The 19,233-nt window shown below is 43.1% G+C and overlaps 2 protein-coding genes across 3 annotated transcripts in view; both read right to left on the bottom strand.

Annotated features, from left to right (window-relative positions):
- tpcn3 (two pore segment channel 3) overlaps nt 1-3,472 on the bottom strand; it is a 76,103-nt gene extending 72,631 nt beyond the window's left edge. The window contains exon 1 of the mRNA XM_015954385.3: nt 3,102-3,472. Coding sequence (XP_015809871.3) covers nt 3,102-3,191 — 90 coding nt within the window. The 5' untranslated portion in view covers nt 3,192-3,472. The remainder of the gene's footprint in view (nt 1-3,101) is intronic.
- Nucleotides 3,473-5,390: 1,918 nt separating this feature from the next.
- Nucleotides 5,391-13,434, bottom strand: pgap4 (post-GPI attachment to proteins GalNAc transferase 4). Of its 2 annotated transcripts, none has more exons than XM_015954384.3 (2): nt 13,303-13,434; nt 5,391-11,763 (listed from the first exon to the last, which is right to left on the bottom strand). In XM_015954384.3, exon 2 carries the CDS (start codon nt 11,580-11,582, stop codon nt 10,353-10,355), a length of 1,230 nt encoding a protein of 409 aa, XP_015809870.3. In that variant the 5' UTR covers nt 11,583-11,763; nt 13,303-13,434; the 3' UTR covers nt 5,391-10,352. The 2 variants fall into 2 exon arrangements, with proteins under 2 accessions (XP_015809870.3, XP_054607727.2); XM_054751752.2 differs by lacking the exon at nt 13,303-13,434 and adding an exon at nt 12,964-13,159.
- Nucleotides 13,435-19,233: the final 5,799 nt, after the last annotated feature.

Raw genomic sequence — 19,233 nt, forward strand, 5'->3', positions numbered from 1 at the left:
GTATATATACAAAATTGAATGAATAAAAAAAATGTTGACATAGTAAGTAATGAATACCACTGATGTGTGCTTTATTTCAAATTGATTTGCATGTGTGTAATTTGGTTATTCCACGTTCATCGGTACTGCAAAAATAAGCTGGATCATTGCCATCGCTTTTTCAATAAATACTGAGTTGGACCTAAACTTTAGGGATGCTCGATATTGGCTTTTTAACCGATATCTGATATAGTCGAACTCTTAATTTTGGATACCGATATAAAATGATACAGATTTATGCAGGGTATCCCCTAATAAATAAATAAATATTTTCTGTTGCTAACATTACATACCTCCTACCATGCATGCTTACGCTTTAAACATTGTCCGTGCAAAATCACAACTACTTCAATTTAAGTTAGTAATAGAAAAAAGTGGCATTTTTTATTTGTCTCCAACAGCAGTTGAATGAGATTCTCCTCGGGGTGATCCTGACGAACGCTCTGACGCCACTAGGCCAAAGTTTGAGTATTAGGTCAGTAAGTGGTACAAGTGAATTAATGATTAAAATGCTTTAGGTTTTGAAAACTGATCATAGTGAGACATCACTGTTACACACAATCTGTGTGAAACGAGACAAAGTGATGCAGATCTGACTCGACCCGTCGAACTTAAGAGCCCCTTGCTTGGAGGGCTGCACAGGAGTAGGGATGGGTACCTTTGACATTTGAATCGATTCGGTACTAATTCCTGGTACCTAGGAATCGATACCGGTACTTAACGGTACCAATTTTAGATACTTTTGAGTGTTTAATATTTTAATTCTCTTTTACAATTAAATATATATTTTTCTCAATATATAACAATATTTGATAAATATCACGATAAATAACATACAAATGTTTGTATTTTAACATCGTCCTTGTAGTTTTATAAGCTGATAATTAAACTGAAGCAAACATCTTTACTATGAACTAAATTTACTGTGTATCTTCATTCCTTTTGCCATCTTTTTTCATTTGATTTTTCCTACTGGGAAGTTAGAATTTCCGAGGAGAAAGCGAACGCACCATTAGCTGATAACAATGGTGGCATAGGAAGCTAACATAACAAGCTAGCGTTATTTTAAACAGTTTATTTAACTGCTGGAGCAGATTAAAACGATGATGCCTCACACTTAGATCGTTGTCACTGGTTTCATCTTCACCCAATCACCCGTCGCATTTAGTAAAGTGAAGCCAAACTTTAGAGCGCGTTCATGTTCTTCTAGTCGGAACTAAAGAGTTCCGAGGAGAAAGCGAACAAACCATTAGTGAAACGGAAGCTAACATATCAAGCTAACGTTATCTTAACATTTTATTTACCTACCGGAGCAGATTAAGATGAGGATGTCTCACTTAGATCGTTGTCGCTGGTTTCATCATCACCCAGTTACCCATCACATTTAGTGAAGTGGACCCAAGCTTTAGCGTGCGTTCTTTCTACCATGCTGCTCTGTTTACAACTCGCTCGCAGCGACCGATGACGTAACGCTCTTGCGCATGCGCAGCTGTCTAGGCAAGTTCTCTTTGTGAAGGACGGGTACCGAAACGAGGCACCGTTTCAAATGAAGTGAATCGGTGCTTGGTCGGTACTGTGGAATTCAGTCGGTACCTTAAAAAGTAACGAATTCGGTACCCATCCCTAACGACAGGAGACCTGTGCGATCGTGGGGGTCGCGCTTCACCGATCCTGACAAATGTATTTATTTTCTTATTGTGGTATCTTAGAAATCATCTGCAATATTTCCCCCCATGTTGAATACTGAAACTGGTTAATCTGTCAAACCCTCCCTGTCACCGGTCACACACACACACCCAAATACTTTCTCACCAATCTCCATGAATCACGTAGGTGACAAGATTTTTAGTCATCCAATTTCTTTTAATTTTAGTCCAATTTTAGTGAAATAAAATAGAAAATCCATTCAGTTGGCTAAAATATAAGTATTTTTCTTCAAGTGAAATCATTTTCAATTGTTAACCTTTTCATATTTCACATTTTGGATAAGTAAAGCTCTATGTTTATAACTGTTTTAATAATTATTATTGGAATGGTAAATGGTGAATGGCCTGTATTTGATATAGTGCCTTCTAGAGTCCTGGAACCCCCCAAGGCGCTTTACAACACAATCAGTGATTCACCCATTCACACACGCATTCACACACTGGTGGGGATGAGCTACAATGTAGCCACAGCTGCCCTGGGGCGCACTGACAGACGCGAGGCTGCCGAGCACTGGCGCCGCCGGTCCCTCTGACCACCACCAGCAGGCAACGTGGGTTAAGTGTCTTGCCCAAGGACACAACGACAGTGACAGGGGCTCGAAACTGCAACCTTCCGATTACGGGGCGAGCTCTTAACTTCTGTGCCACCGTCGCCCACTTTTGGAGCACCAAAAGGAGCACTGACCATTTGAAATTGTGGTTCTTTTCTCCTAGGATTTTCGTTTGACAAATTTCATTGTTGTCTCTTACTCTCAACAAAAATGTGGATCAACATTCATCAATATTTAGTCGTTAGCGGTAAGTATTTTCTATTTTTCATTTTGTTTTAGTCAACAAAAATTCATTTGTCACGAAAAAAGGAACGAATATATTTAGTCAAAAAATTAACACTGCATCCTGGGAAGGCGGGGTTCCAGGCCTGAGGCTGGCTTCAGGGGGAGGAGCAATCCTGATGACGAACGTGAGCTACTTTGTCTTGAATGCAGGCTTTAAGTGAAATTCGGGAAAATTGAAGCTTTTTGAAAATTGAAAATGCGTGAATGCAAAAAGGGTTTGGGGTATTTTTATGAGGGAAGGACAATACCACATGGTAAAAAGCTAAAAATGAAAAACTCGATTTTTCATGATATGGAAGATTTAATGGACCCAGAAAAGCGTCATTATCATTAAGCTATTGATACTATTATCATCGGAGGAGCTGGAACATTCTGAGCAACATCACCAACACATTTACGAGCTTGAAGGACGAGAGTCCACCGTTTTACTGCCGTCATGTGAAAAAGCTAAAAACAAACTCCTCTGCTGACATAAAAAGGTGCAACAGAGCAGGACCAGAAGTGTGTTTGGGGGTTTTACCTCTTTGGTTTTTGCTCCATCTCCTCCATTTGAAAGTCCTTTTTCTGTTGTCACTTCGGGAATGTAGTTATTCTTCTCTGGTTCCGACATTTTCACGACTCAAACCCAACTTTCCCCTAAAACCCTTCTAAATACCTTCAGTCGACAGCTTTGACTTAGTTTTTGTCCACAGTTAAAGGCCGGGAAAAGACGCAAACATGTGATGAATAACGAAGTTTTAATTAAACACGCAACTACAGGGCGTGCGTGTGCTCCACATCAGAGGATTTGCTCCCAGCTGCAGATTAAAGCCACCCTACCGTGACCCATCCACGCTCCAGGCCGACTGGACTGCCTCGAACCGCGAACGCTCCTCCGCCGGGATCTGTGCTGCCTTCACTGACCCACGGAAATATAGCCACAAACGCGGGCTGATCACACACATTATTACAAATATCGTAAGTAAACAACATTTGTTCAACAATGTTGTCTATTCTTTTTATTGGTATAATATTTATATTACAGCTATCCAAAATGTGTCTAATCTTACCAGTTGTTCGATGCAGTAAGTTTTAGATAATCTGGTTTTGTCGAATATTGTTCCGAGACTATGAATGCAGCGCGAGGCGTCACGTGACTTATTGCAACAGGATAACGGAAACGGATGAGTTTTCAATAAAACCAATAAATAAACGTTTGTTTTAATTTTAATAAATATATTTAGACGACTCAGCTTTGGTGTAATTATTTCTGTAGCTTTTTTTATTTTAGCATTTGTTTTTGTCGGTTTTCTTAACTGAAGAAGTTAGTTCTTATTAAAAGATGCTTTTTGTATTTTTACTTGTTTTATTTGTCCTGTTTTGTTTTCTGTTAAGTCTATATGTCTTTCGTTATGTAGTGCCATATTCATTTTGTAAGTGTATCTTAAATCTCTAAACTTTTTGAGAGTGTTATTTACAGTGTGTCAGTAATGTTTCCTGCACTGAATTTGTGTGTGTGTGTGTTTTCTTGAGTATTTACTGCTTTTTGGAGTTAATTGGATAACTTCCTCAAATCTAAATCTAGATGATTAAAATAAAAATAAATGGGGGAAATGTGGGTGGAAAAACTACCCCATCCTAATTGTGTCTCTGCAATTCAATGGGTTTTGTGTCAGCTGCAAATCAGATGCATTGATTGACCCAGGTTTGCCCAACTTTGGTCCTCACACCAGACTCAGCTGTACAGAAGCTTTGGCTGATCTGGAGCGTAGATATTTGTTAATGCAATGGCACAAATGAAATACATCAGAAACAATCTTAGAAAACTTTTGATGCCCATCAATCTGTGAAGGGTTCAAGGCCCTATATAAATATTCCTTCATTCAGTGAAGAGAAAGGTTATTCACACAAAAACAGTTCATAATCTTCTAAGAAAAATGAGAAATCCCAAGAGCCTCATCTCAGAAACTGGCCTCAGTTACAGACCTTTAACCCCAGGTCAGAGGTCATGGAAGTCACAACAGCCTGTCTTGTTTGGGATGTTGCAGTAGAAGGCATTTGAAACAGCTGACAGCTGGATTCAGGCTTGCAAACGTGTATCTGAAGACTTATGGAAAACTGGGAAATTCCTCAGCAGCAATGTGGGATAAAGTGAGATAGAAAATGATTTTAAAGTTGATTCTGCAGAAGGATGTTCCGTTGGATCATGCTTGGGCTTCGTTTTTCACACACTGTAATCCCATTCTAGCTTGTTTAATGATGTGGGATCACCTGAAAACCCAGCAGAACCATGTGATCCTGACCCTCCTCCACACCTCTGTCTACGTAGTTTTTACAGTTGTGGTCTTTGCAGATTTTCGATGTGCGAGTGCAATCTGGTGGCCAAAGAGTTACATTGCACTGCAGGAAGAGAGTCCCACATGGAGGTGCAGAAATCCACAAGCAAGAAGAAACATCCATGATGACTAACTCTCGTGAACACATGAAGTTTGAGCTTCTGAGAGAGAAATACCTGAAGCTTCTATTCTTCTGTGTTTGGTTATCATTACATACAAATAAGGAAAACCTAAAATTCAGCGTCTTGAAAAACTGGAATGTTTTAGAGAAAGTTAATTGCTGTAAATGCTCTAGTATTGGCCTGTATTCCATTACCATCCAGGTCTTCTAAATTAGCGGTAAGTAAAAGCCAGTCTCTAATAATGGCCCGCTTCGTGGTGTTTGGGTGACTTAAGGGTGTGTTTTTTTCTATTCTCCTGTGGATTTTGTAGGATTAGGGTTAGGATCCTCAGCCTTCTGTGCTAAAAAAAGAAAGAAAAGCTCACAACAAAAGCCACATCAACATTTTTATTTATTGTTTTAAATACAGAAAATATAAGTCTTAGTGTAAATTAAACATGATTTAGCTTTAGCATTCATAACAGTAAAATTATCATTTCTAACACAAGCGTGAAAATTTTAGTTAAGTTATTATGAAGTGCAGGAATTAAACTTTTGTGTACATTTCATTTGCTGTAAGTAGAATAAATAATTTATGGTTTATTAACAACTTAAAGAATGTACCAAACTAGATAAGCAAAAAGGTTAAACTTTTGTAACTTTTTCATGTACAAATAATTTATGCCAATCATTTATATACCTTATCTACACTAATGGTACTTCCACATCTAGGCCAGCACGACTGGCTCTGCTAGGATACAGGGAGCCTAAAGGAATTTCTCAATGTAAAGGAACCTTGCTTTGATGTCTTGGCCCCGCCCCGGTTGCCTAGGAGATACGTCATCAGGAGCCGCCAAGACGTGTTCCAATCGGTTCCAATGGTCATGTTCTACCGAGGCGTGTGTTCTCCGTTTGTTAGCCGTTTCGCTAGCTGAGCGAGGACACACGGGAGGTGTCTTGTATCCTAGCCTTGGTCAAAAACTACCCACAATACACCGCAGTATTTTCAAAAAGCCGGCAGCTACTTCGGGGACAATTTTTAAGTTTAAAAGTAAGTCAGCTAATTTAAAATGTTTTTTTTTTAGATCCAAAGAAGTTATCTATGGTTGGTTAGTTGCTTAGTAGTTGCAGCTTCGGTGGCTAGCGGGTAGTAACTCGCTCATATTTTTAATTTAATGAACATATACACAATTTAAAAAGTAAAAAGGCTAGTTATATATTTATATTGAATCTAATATAACGTTATCTCCCATGTCACGTGACGTTACGTGACCGCCATGGAAGCCGCGGTCACGCGATGCAAGTCTGTTCCATTTAACCGTTTTCTTTGACCAAGGAAGGACCGTGTCCTCGTAAGCAAGGCGCCCAGCCTCGCAAGACATCGCCTCGCAAGGCCAGGCGCCTTGACATTGAGAAACACCCTAGGTCTCCTCCCTTCCCAGTCGGCTCACGGGTACCGAAAGAACGAAAAAATGAATGCAAGTCAACAGGGCTAAAAATGCTATGTTTTTCAACATTTTGCAATAAACCCTGAATCACACATATGTTGTACTTTCATTTAAATGAAAAGTAACAATGTGTGATTCAACAACACCAATCTTGGTTTTCCTGGATGTTAAACCAACAACAGCCTTCCCATTTGTGAGTCAAAATAAGTGAGTCCACGAATGTTGAGACAGTCTGGATTTCCCAATCCTAGAATTTCCTCGTCTATTTTTGTTCAGAAGCTAATGCAAGAGATACGTGTAGGAGACTATTTTCATAACTATGTTGATGCATGAAAACTCAGAATGACCAATAATAATCAGAAATCCCATTTAAAAATGTTTTTGTGGTCCACACCTTTAATATTTGCCTATCCGCCTGTTTGAGTTCATGTAAAAAGGCAAAAAGGTTCAACTGTTGACAGCTCAGGGTTAGCGCTGAAGGATGAAATAAGATGCTAAATTCCTACTCGTGCAGGTGTTATTGTGAAGATCCTTTTAATACAATTTCTACATGTTCATATCTTAATTTTCAAATTTCTTCAGTACGAATATTATTTGGACAAGGATAAATTACATTAGAACAGAAGTAGAGGTGTAGTCGATTAAATGTTAAAATGGCTTGCCGCAGCGGATACAGGGGAATTGTAGATTAACACTCCTAAACGAACCCTCCACTGGATTGTTCTAATATTACTGTTAAATCCATTCAGTCACTGATGTAATCTGGCTTAAAGCCTATTTGTCTGCGTGCTGATGTCAGACATGATGGGAGTGTCGCAACTTTGTTTCTGCCAGCTCTGCAAATAGATGAGACATTGTCCTGAATTTGTCCTTTAGCAGCTTTGGAAATCTAAAATGTTCCCTCAGGAGACTTCAAGCGCTTCCTAGGTGGAAACGGAGCGGTCCCTGTGGTGGCTGTCGCTGGTTCTGCTGCACGTTTAGTTTTGGTCCACTACTTTTTTTTTTTTTTTTTTTGCGGTGTTGGAAACTCTTTACGGGTTTAACCGCAGCATTTCACACCTCGGTTAATTGTCAAACCGGTTAATCGCTGCAAACCTACTGCCGAAGTCGTCGCGATATGCTGACGTCGGCTGAATTTGAATGGAGACACGACGGCTGATTGGACCAGGACATCGTATCTCCTGGTCGGCTTCCCCCTCCCAGAATTTACCCTGAAGTTCCTGGGATGGAAACACGCCTAATGTCAGAGTGTCCTAAATCAACGCTGCTCACAACCGCCACTGTTAACTAATTAAGCAGGACACACGGACACGTCCACGCGTCTTTTCTCCCACCCAAGATCTCGAAGACTTCCGCGTTCCAGGGACGGCTTTCTAAACAAAACCTGGCTGTACGCGACCAGGTCGACCCAGATGTTAATGCACCATGATTACTCATAGCTTTTGATATTGTCCACTTCCACTGAATATGGCACAAACTAATATAAAATGCTTATTTAAAGAAGAAATTATTGTGTAAGCACAAGTAAACATTTAGCATTTTTACAGGCAAATCAATGAAGACAACGGTCAGTGGCTAAATTCTGATCTCAGAACAGATCTGCAGGATTTTTCAGCCCAATTCAACGTTGGGTTTGACATCACCCACACTGAAAAAAGGCTTGTACTCTTATTCATGTTAGACATAAAATTGTACAAAGCAAATAAAAGCAAGCAGCCTCTCAGTCCAGTCGTGAGACGGTGCTGTATCAAAGGCACGTTCAGTGATTTAAGGGTTGGTGAGAAGCTGCGATTGTGAAGGTTTTATTCCACCGGGACTGGATCCTGGCAGGAAGCGGTCCTCATTCCTGATTTCTGCTGGAAGAACGTCGCCCTCTTTCATGTTTTCAGGCACATTTTTTGTTTCACTCTTGGTATGATTTTCCTCATCTCAGCAGCTTTGTGAAACAAAACAGGAAGACCATTTCATTTTGGTCTTCTACTACGGAGCTTTAGCTCCAGTCCCTCAGCATGAATCCAAACATTCCATCTTAAGAATAGTGTTAAGAATATAAACCAGTGTTTCTACCTTTGCATATATTTGTCAGTCAGGATAACGTCCCAATGGTTGCATGAAGGGGGCGGGGCCTAAGGGGCTCGACACACGGGAGACGGCAAACGACCGCGATCAGCGAAATTCGTTGCAGTCGCTTTGATTACCCGACACACGGGCGGCGACCCACGGCAGCGGCCAGCGGCAAAGCTGTGTACGCGTTCCGTTCCATGGCGAAATCGAAACTTCCGTTGTTTTGTTTGGCTGTGTCAGGTTGGAGGGAATTAAAGTTATTTAAGCGGTTCAGAGTTTAAAAAGTGGTAGACAAGGACGTAATTTTCACTTTAGAAGGGGGGGGGGGGGGTATCTTTACAGTATGTTCTAATGGGAAACAGGCTTCAACACAAACGGTTGTTTTCCGCTTGGTCCTAGAGCTCAACCAGTGTCAATTGAATATAGCGTAATATTGTTTTTGGATGGTAAAAAGTGCAGGGGTCAAAACTTGACTTAGGAAAAAGTGGGGGGGACATGTCCCCCCCCCCCAAAAAAAAAATTACGTCCATGGTGGTAGATATGATGTTTCACAAGGTGCTGCTAGAGTTATGTGAAATCTTACTTCTGATTTTACTATAAAACATAATAATAATCAACTTCTCCATGTTTGCTCGGAGGTGTACGGAGCATCCTGTCCGCTCATTGGTAGGTGAATGAAACCTCCGTTGATTGGTCCTCGTCCGAGCGACAGCGATGAAAAGTTGAAAATATTTCAACTTTCTGGGATCGCGTCGCTGGGTCGCCTGTGCACGACACGTGCACGAGCGCAAAATTTCACACGCACATTTTTCACGTTTCGCTTAGTAGGAGGGAGACCCGCGATTATCGCTTTGTTGCGCATGTCCCATTGAAAATGAATGGAGGAGAGGCGATGCCGCCTCCCGTGTGTCGAGCCCATAAATTGTACATGCAGCCAGCCAGTAGGGGGCGATAGGGCTTCTTTCAGCTTTGATTCCTGTGTCGATGTTAGAGATAAAACTTGTGTCAGTAAAATTCATCAAGTGGATTTCAGAACAGAACAGAACAGAATAATAAACATCAGAATAAAGAGTTGATGTTAACGAGGTTCTGTTGGGATCATCTCATCTGTGGGTTTGGAGGATTTCACTGTTTTAAACTTACTGAGGTGTTTTAATGCAACTGTCAACAAAACAAAACTTCAATCCAAACTCAAGAGTTCATAATTTTTTATCTTGTATAATTTTCTTATGAATATTAAGCTGACCTCTAGTATCAAACCCATTAAATGTACATTTTCTGACGCTCAGCCAGGATTTCCAGACATCCATCATGTGACCTATTAAGTTTTAAGAAAGCAAACCCGTCCAGCTGTTGTTTTCCTCTCCCTGATGCTCCAAAACGTCCAAATTCAAATAAAAATAAACTACTTTAAGTCTGCATGTGTTGTGGGGAGAATCAGTCTTGTGGTTCCGGTTTATCGACACAACCATAAACAAATAAAATGAACTGTTTACCACCGACTTCCAGCATGAAGATCCAAGTTTGTTCTGGTCCTACACTAAAAGGCCTCGTTGGGTTTTTTTGGCTTAAAGTAAACCTTCACTCAACAGAAGGTTAAGCAAAGATAAAAAGATCTTTATATTTCCATTTTACAGCCAACATCTAGTGGTGCGGCTTCGGCCTTTCACGGACACAGCTCAGAAAAACTCATCCCATATTCTTCAGGTCCTCTCAAAGCCATAAAATCTAAAATCTCAGGTGTATGAAGGTAAAAGACCTCCGCTTGCATCAAAACTACTAACTTCTGCTGAGGAACATCAGAACCAGACGAGGGACCGGCTGACGGGGTTTTCTCCTCCGCATCAGAGGAGTCTGGGTCTGGATGGGTTGGGTCTGACTGAAGAAAAGGCTCCGATGTGAGAGACGAGATTGGGCTCCACGCTGTGAGACCTTTCTGCAGGAACCTTCCTGGACATGTGGTACAGGGCGATGTCTTTGGCATTGCCTTTGTAGCAGAACGTGCCATCCAGATATTTCGCCACCCTCAGAGAGGCGTTCCCAGGGAACAGCATGGCTGGGGTGCAGCACTCGGTGGCCGGGGAGACGGCGTACAGCTGAGGGGAAATTCTCCGTGCTTCCAGAAGGTAGTGCCTTCCCGTCAGCTCTGCTGCAGCCATGAAGTAGAGAGTGAAGAAGAGGAGGTGGCTGACTGACAGGGAGAAGGAAAAAGAGCATGGGTTCCAGTAGGAGAAAATCAGGAGGAGGGCTGTTGCTGTGACCAGTCCGAGCCCCACCCACTCCAGGATGCGGTACGGCTCAGGATTCAGGTAGCGCTGCAGCCTTTCGGGGTGATACAGTTTGATGTAAAGAGTGTGACGGGCGAAGCGCCGGGACAGCAGGTTCGTGATGACGGTGAAAAAGTCCTGTCTCGGTAGAGCATCATCCTCTAAAACAACCACGTTTTTGGGCTTAAAGAGCTCCCATCCTTTGCGGAGACAGAAGGTGTAATCCCGCTTCTCCTTCTCAAAGGTGTTGATCTGTCTCCGGTCTCCCTGCTGCTCCTGGCCCGAATGCCGGATCACCTTAAAGTGGGGCTCCAGCAGCTTGGCATCCTGGTTCTCTTGAGGTCCGCTTTCAACATCACAGAGCAGCACCTCGGCACATCGCCGCTCCCCGCAGCTCCTCACAATGTTGCTCAGCTGCTTCATTACCTGGAGCAGGTAGTGGAAATCCTGCCCATCTTTCCGCCTGGCTGTCACCACGGTAACCAGCAGCTCTGGATGGAGAGCAACATCACCGAAAGTGGAGGAGGCTAAGACCGAGCCATTCTGCCAAAAGCGCAGAGCGTCCTGACCCTGCTGGAGGCTCTCCTGAAGGGTGACCTCGCTCATAGACTCCAGGTACATGAACTTCGCAAAGTAGTAGGAATACAGCAGGTGATGGCAGCACAAGGGCAGGACGACGCAAAACGTGATGACAGACAGGACGAGGGCTTGAGCGAGACAGCTGGACCATCGTAGGTGCTGGCTGAAGAAAGCTTTCCGCTGAGGAGGTGATGAGAAAACCGAGTGAAAACACGCAGCGAGCAGCATACTTCAAACGCCAAGGAGCTCTGATCAGATGTGTTTAAACAACATTCAGGCTGCGGAAAACCAACAGCAGTGGAACCGGATAAGCTCTGATGTGATCCGACGGCTCGCTGGGAAGTCAGCCATCAGCAAAATCTTCCCGTCTCGTAAACGGAGAAGCAGGACAGCGCTGGTCCTCCGACATCTGTGGGAAGACATAAAGAAGTGTTGTAGATTCTTTGCACCACACGTCTAAAGGAAAACAACAACAATGAAATTGTACAGGTAAATACTGGGACCTGCACGCCACACGTGACAACACCACACCCATTTCAATGCATCTCTATGTCACAACTAAACTGTCCTTCAAGGACAAACAATTATACGGCTGCACGACTCTGACGGGATCCTTTCATGAGTTCATTGGGTTAAGAGTAATAAAAACCTGATCCTGCTAAAACTGAAGCCCATTTAAAGAGCAAGTCACCCCCTACAAGAAACTTACTTCACTCCCACTTCATGTTTGAAAAATGCAACAAATGCTGTTGCTTGGCAGACCGAGAGGGCGGAGCCGCTAACAAATACACACACACATAGGCTCACAATGGCATTATGACATCGTAATATACCAGATGACATCATAGCATACCTCTTAGCCAATAGCGATGGCAGATTTAAATTCAAATACAGTGCAGAATTTTTCCCTGACGACGGTGCAACACTGACAGTTTTAGGCAGAATATTTTAATTTGAACCAAGATGCAATGAACTGCCAAATTATTGACTACACGTGTCTGTAGCATGATTAGACACTCCTTTATATAGTTTTATCAGCAAAAAAATGTGATTTGGGGGTGACTTGCTCTTTAAAGAGCAAGTCACCCCCTACAAGAAACTTACTTCACTCCCTCTTCATGTTTGAAAAATGCAACAAATGCCATTGCCTAGCAGACCGAGAGGGCAGAGCCACTAACAAATACACACACACACACAGGCTCACAAGGGCATTGTGACATCATAATGTACCAGTTTACATCATAGAATACCTCTTAGCCAATAGCGATGGCAGATTTAAATTCAAATGCAGTTCAGAGTTTTTACCTGACAACGGCACAACACTGCCAGTTTTAGGTAGAAAATTAAAATTTTAACTAAAATGCACTAAAGTGCAAAACTATTCACTACGTGTCTGCAGCACGATTAGACACACATTTATGTAGTTTATCAGAAAAAAAAGTTGATTTGGGGGTGACTTGCTCTTTAAGCTTTTGATAGCTGCAGCTAACGGGTGAGAGGACGCTGCTTGTATCCTGGTGTTTACCAAATAAACGCAATGCATCTGCGCCGCTGGGACTAGTCAGCGCCAGAACGGCACGCAGCCACACACACACACACACACACACACCTGTAGATCATTACACAGGTTAGATGAGGAAGTCACAAACTAAACTCATCAGCCTGAACAGACCACATCACACAACGTCCGTGTGTTAGGTGCGTCTGCGGCCAAATAAAGGAACAAACGTCATCACGCATCAAAACGCTACATTTCACTGAACAGCCAAAGACAAACGCCGTGCCGCTATTTAATGAAATTTCAATCGCTTCCGGCGCGTCGACGCATCACATCGATGTCAAAGATCACCGTGACGTCGGATAAACTGTCCGCAGTCACGCGACTGGAACGTTAGTCTTTATTCGCCACGGTGTCTAAAAGTAGAGAGAAGAAAATGGACTCACTGACCTGTGTGTTTACAGCAGCCATGTCCGCCGAACACTGGCGGCAACCTCTGGGTAAAACATTTTTATCCAAATACCGTAAGGACTAAAGCAGAGGGGCAGCACCATATTCCGCTTCTCCAATGCCTGGTCACGTGGTAAATGCACTCACAGTCATGAATACGTAGACGCCCGGGCGCTGGAGGGCGTGACGGCGTCACCGCCATATTGGATGGGTCTCCTCACTCTCCTAAGTCAATGCAGGGGGTGCAGCCTACGGTTCCAATAACCGGCGTGCGTATTGAAAACAGATCACGTAAGATTACAAGTGACATTTCTAGCCCGCCCGATGGGAATTTATATTTAAATTTATTTAAAATTTACTTAGTTCAGTTAAATTTATATTTTAATTATCATCTCATACCTTGTGTCTGATTTTGTGAAAAAGCTTGATAAAATGTTTTTTTAGTTGAGTAAGCCCCTTCCTCAGTAGAAATGAATGCACTGGGGGCCAATGGAGACCCATCTAAAATGGTGGTCGGCCACTACAGCACTCCAGTACCTCCCCAGTGTCCTCCTGACCATTTTTACATCTCGGACCATATACGCACCAAAGTTGTTGTTTTCTGTCACAAATCACGCCTTTTCTGTCACCAAGACTCTCCAGGTGCTTCGAAACAGGTTCTGGTGGCCCAACATGGTCAAGGATACCTAGGAGTTTGTCCTGGCCTGCACCAGCTGTGCACAGGCCAAAGCCTCCTACTAACCCCCGGCAAGCCTGCTCAGACCTTTGCCCATCCCCAGGTGTCCTTGGTCCCATATCTGCATGGACTTTATCACTGGCCTCCCGCCATCCAACTCATACAAGGTCATACTCAACATTGTTCACTGTTTTTCTAAAATGGTCCATCTGGTCCGCCTCAAGAAACTCCCGACTTCCCCTACTATAGCTGACATTCTGGCACGTGGGGTCTTCCGTCTCCATGGGCTCCGATATCATCTCGGACAGGGGGCCTCAATTTGTGTCCAGGTATTGGAGGTCCTTCTGCGCCCATCTGGGCATTCAGGTCAGCCTGTCCTCTGGTTTCCATCCACAGACCCACTGCCAGACGGAGAGTCTCAATCAGGAGGTGGAAATGAAGCTCCATCTTTTGTACCAAGACAACCTGGTCGAAAAACCTGCCTTGGGTGGAACAGGCCATGAACGCCCTGCCCTCGACGGCCACAGGTGTGTCCCCCTTTTTTACGCAGTTTTTGGATATCAACAGCCTGTCTTCTCTGTCCAGGAAGTGGTTGCTGGCGCTCCCTCTGCCCACGCCTCTGGACTCTAGTGCTGCCGTGCCTGGTGGACCGCAAGGCGGCGTCTTCTCCAGGCCTCGGCCATTTATGTCCGCTCTGCCAACAGACGTCGCATCCCTGCTCCTCCTTACAGGGTGGGTCAGATGGTCTGGCTGTCCACAGCAGACGTTCCCCTCAGGGTGGACCGCTGGAACTTGGCTCCATGCTTCATTGGCCCCTTTCCTGTCTCCAAGGTCCTCAACCCTGTGGCTGTCCGCCTGCCCCGTGCCCTACAGATCCACCCATCCTTCCATGTCTCCAAGGTCAAGCCTGTGGTGTCCTCTGCCCTTGGGTGTGTCAGAACAAGAATTTCTATGTTAACAAAAGAAGGGAGCATCTTATAAAAGGGAAATGGATCTGTTCTGAGTCAGTTTCCGGTACTGATTCTGTGAAATGATGAACCCCTGGTTCTGGATTCAGATTCTGATGAAAGGCACAGCCTGTGTGAGCCTTTTTTATGATTTGGTTCAGAATTGCATTTACTTGTTTTTGTGTGATTATTGGATATAATTTTAAATAAAGTGCACGTGTTGCACTTGGGTGAGAATGTTGTTTTGGTTTCTGTTCCATTTACAGTCTTTATTATGATGGATCTGAAGGTGAAAACCACTAAATTAAATTGTATTTAAGGAGGAATTACTCTGAACAGTAAATGAACAAACAATACACACTCATGCTATATTTAGCTTTATGTGAAACTTTTATTCAGTCTGACTCTCAAAGTAGCAGATTTCTCCGTACCCCTCTTTCTGACTCGATCTTTCGTGGAAAACAGAATTTTCTCATAACATTTGAACACCTGACCTAAAAAATTTTTGCTGAGAGTAATAGCAAATCCCTTTGAACTGTAAGATGTAAAGTTTCAGCCTGAGATCAGGGTCTATCTCAGCTGGACAGTCAGAACTGAATGGGACGTTTATTTCATGTGAGGCCATGGTTTCATAAAGGTTTTTTTGTTGTGCTCAGCAGAGTGTTCCATCATCTGGAGTAGGTTTTCCAGGCTGGAGGATAGAATGACAGCAGCAGGAAACCAGAGCCAGCACATCGATTATCCGAGGTGTTTGTTTGACAGCTCACCTGCTAAATGAGATGCTGAAGGTTTCCATAGCTTAATTGTTTACAGTGTGAGACGTGAAAAGCTGCTGCTCTGATGCTAGCAGAAAATAGTAACCTAGCACGGCTGGTCATTAAAGCTCACGACTTCCAGTAAAACCATTTAAATAACTCAGTGCTTAGCAGTTCAGCACCTTCATTTTGTTTAAAACTAAATGAGATTTAGCCTGGGATAAATTTCAACAAAATCTGAAAAAATAACTTCAAATGATCTTACCAGGTCCAATAGGAAAATCCAAAATTACAGCTTAAAGCAGAGAAATTCAATTCAAGTTTATTTATATAGTCAAGAGTCGTCTCAAGGCACTTCACACAATAAACATTCCAATACAGGTCAGCTCATTAAGCCAATCAGTAAAAACTTTCCGATATAAGGAACCCAGCAAATTGCATTGAGTCAGTGACGAGTGTCAGTGACTTTACAGCAATCCTCATACTAAGCAAGCATTCAGCGACAGTGGAGAGGAAAACTCCCTTTTAACAGGAAGAAACCTCCAGAGGACCCTGGCTCAGTATAAGCAGCCATCCACCACGACTCACTGGGGATTGAGAAGACAGAGCACACGCACGCACGCACGCATGCACGCACGCACGCATGCACGCACGCACGCACACACACGCACACAAAACATATATGCCAAGTAGTGTTTCTATGGTTACATTGTGATTTCTTAGTAAATATTCTATTTGGTGAGAGATAAACATTATTGTATTTATCCTAGTGAATCTATAATTAAACAGGTAAACTAGTAGTAGCACATTCAATGTCAAGGAAAGTAAAGTGTTATTATCAGGAGAGGGAGAATGACTGAGTGGTTAGCAACAATGTTCAAGCCGATGGCCCCCTCCATGAGGCCACCACAGCTCAGCAGAACACCATTGTAGCTTCTTCTGGGGAGAAAAACACTTTGAGAAAAAAAAGTTAACAGCTGAAATAGCAGGAAATAATACAGTTAAAGAGCAGATTGTAGAAGAAAGTCGTAGAGTGTGGAAAGTGGACAGTGTGTCCTCCAGCAGTCTAAGCCTATAGCAGCATAACTACAGAGACAACTCTGGATAACCTAGCCTTTTAGGTGGAGGCATGTTGGAGGCAGGGCAAGGGAGAGCCGTCTTTACCGACTGTACACTCCACCTCCCTCTACTCCCCCACTTGTCCAGATCTGGACAACATCAGATTTTAACCATGGGCCCTATCAAATAAAAATGTTTTAAGCCTAGTCTTAAAAGTAGACAAGGTGTCTGCCTCATGGACTAAAGCTGGGAGCTAGGAGCCTGATAGCTAAAAGATCTGCCTCCCATCCTATTTTTAGATATTCTGGGAACCTCCAGTAAACCTGCAGTCTGAGAGCGAAATAAGAACTATTAGCAAATTTACACTATCAGGAGAGAGGGAGTTCAGCTGTTTACGTAAAAGTAGGTTTTGTTTGACTGAGCTGTTTAATATAGTATGGAAATTTGCAGATTTGCTGTGACAGAATTGTGGTGCTAGTTAGTCCATAATGGGCAGTCGCCAAACAGGATTGATCCTGTATTAAACTGCTCTAAGCTACAATGTTTCATAAGTTGTCACAAACACTGATTTTTAAACGTGTAGAAGGGAAAAGACTGGAACACACCTGAGGTGTCCTCATCAGGATTCAAACTCTGATGGAGACTCTGACAAAGACACATCAGGTGTCCTCCAGTCTTTCCCCTATTCCTTTTTTGTCCTTCAGCTGTGTAGCCCCTGACCAAGCCCTATGGGTAATACACAGAGAGCCTGGATTCTACTGATTTAAAAACCTTTAAATGTTACAAATGTTTGTATTGCAGGGTTTGGATATTTAAATTTACTAGCATAGCGCCAGAGACAGTGAGAGTGTTGAGCTCAGACAGAGCCTTACAACTTACTTACCTTCAAAAACAAATAATTTGCACAATGGCTGCATTTTGTGATTAAAATCTACCTGTTTTACCATCACTACTAGTGCCTTATTCTTAATGTATTGTTTGTAATGGGTATGGACTGGACTCACACACTTTACAGGGATTAAATGGCCCTTAACAGAGGACCATCCACCCACCCAGTACAACCTGAGAGAACCCCTCCCCTCCCCAGGGTGCCCCTAAGGAAATGGTCATTAGCATTCCCCAGATAAAACATCTGCCCCCTCCAGGCATGTTGTCAAGGGTGAAGAACCATCTTTAATGGTTATTTTTTTTAAATATGATCGGCTACTCTGAGCTTCACATGAAATGTGAAAATAGCCTAATTTATACTTATTTTTAATTATCCGATGAAAGTGACCACAAGCTTGTGATTGGTCAAGATGCTGCTTCCTTTGAATTTGTCAACAGCGCCACCATCGCCCCCTCAAAACATAAAAAGGTGTTTAGCAGCCGACACAGAACAGATTGAAGAAGTCTCACAGAAAGAGTTTGTAAATATGAAAGTTTTTTTCACTCGAGACTGAAGGAAAACAACTATACGGTGTTTTAACCATGGGCGAGAAACGTGGGATTGGAGGTGGAGATCGCATGAAGAGGCGGAAGACAACGAGGGACAATTTCGTCCGTGTTGAAGTCTCTGAAATACATGAAAACGATGTACAGTCGTGGCCAAAAGTTTAGAGAATGACAAAAATTAGTTTTCACAAAGTTTGCTGCTAAACTGCTTTTAGATCTTCGTTTCTGTGTTGTACTGAAATATGATTTCAAGTACTTCATATGTTTCAGAGGCTTTTATCAACAATTGTTGTGTGGTGGGGTGAGTACTCTTCATTTCAGGAGAGGGAGCTCACCAGCTGCAGGGTATTAGCAATCAGCGGCAGATGCAGCAGAGCTCTATATAAGAGGAGAGGGAACCACTACACAGCGCTGGATGATTAACTACTCATGGTAGTATTTTGGCCACTCGTTCTAGGTTGCTTGGTTTTCTAAGTAGACAATTGGCTCGGAGAACTTCTTGGGTTATTCTTGGACTCTTGTGTTGGATTTTTGGACTCAAGTTTTGTATCCTCTCTCCAGGATCACTGGACAATCTTCCCTGACGCTCTGGGTTTGTTGGATATTATCCTCCATCCAAGAAGCAGAACCTTACTGGATTACTCACCTGGAAAGAACCATACCTTCCTGGACTTCACGGTTCGCCTCTCCTCTTATTCCTCTGCCACCCTGCCTGGCTCCCTCTCCTGGACTCACCCCGTCACTCCACCTGCCCTCCTCGACCTCCTCCACCTGCAGAACTTGGACTCTCTCTCTGGCTCCAACTACTCTGGGTTCATTCCAGGGACACCTTTTGTTAAATTCCTTAAATAAATCATTGTTTTGAACCCCCCCCCCCCCCCCCCCCCCCCCCCCCCCCCCCCCGTCTTGTGATGATTCTTCATGTCGTGATTTAATTGGTGTGGGAAGGATAGCAATCGAGTTAATGTAGGGCCATTCTAATATGTAAAGCACTTTGAGTTGCACTTTTTTGTAGGAAAAGCACTTTATAAATAAAGTTTGATTGAACTTTGTGGTTATT

The sequence above is a fragment of the Nothobranchius furzeri genome, chromosome 7, assembly GCF_043380555.1.
Source record: "Nothobranchius furzeri strain GRZ-AD chromosome 7, NfurGRZ-RIMD1, whole genome shotgun sequence".
In the NCBI taxonomy this organism is placed as follows: Eukaryota; Metazoa; Chordata; class Actinopteri; order Cyprinodontiformes; family Nothobranchiidae; genus Nothobranchius; species Nothobranchius furzeri.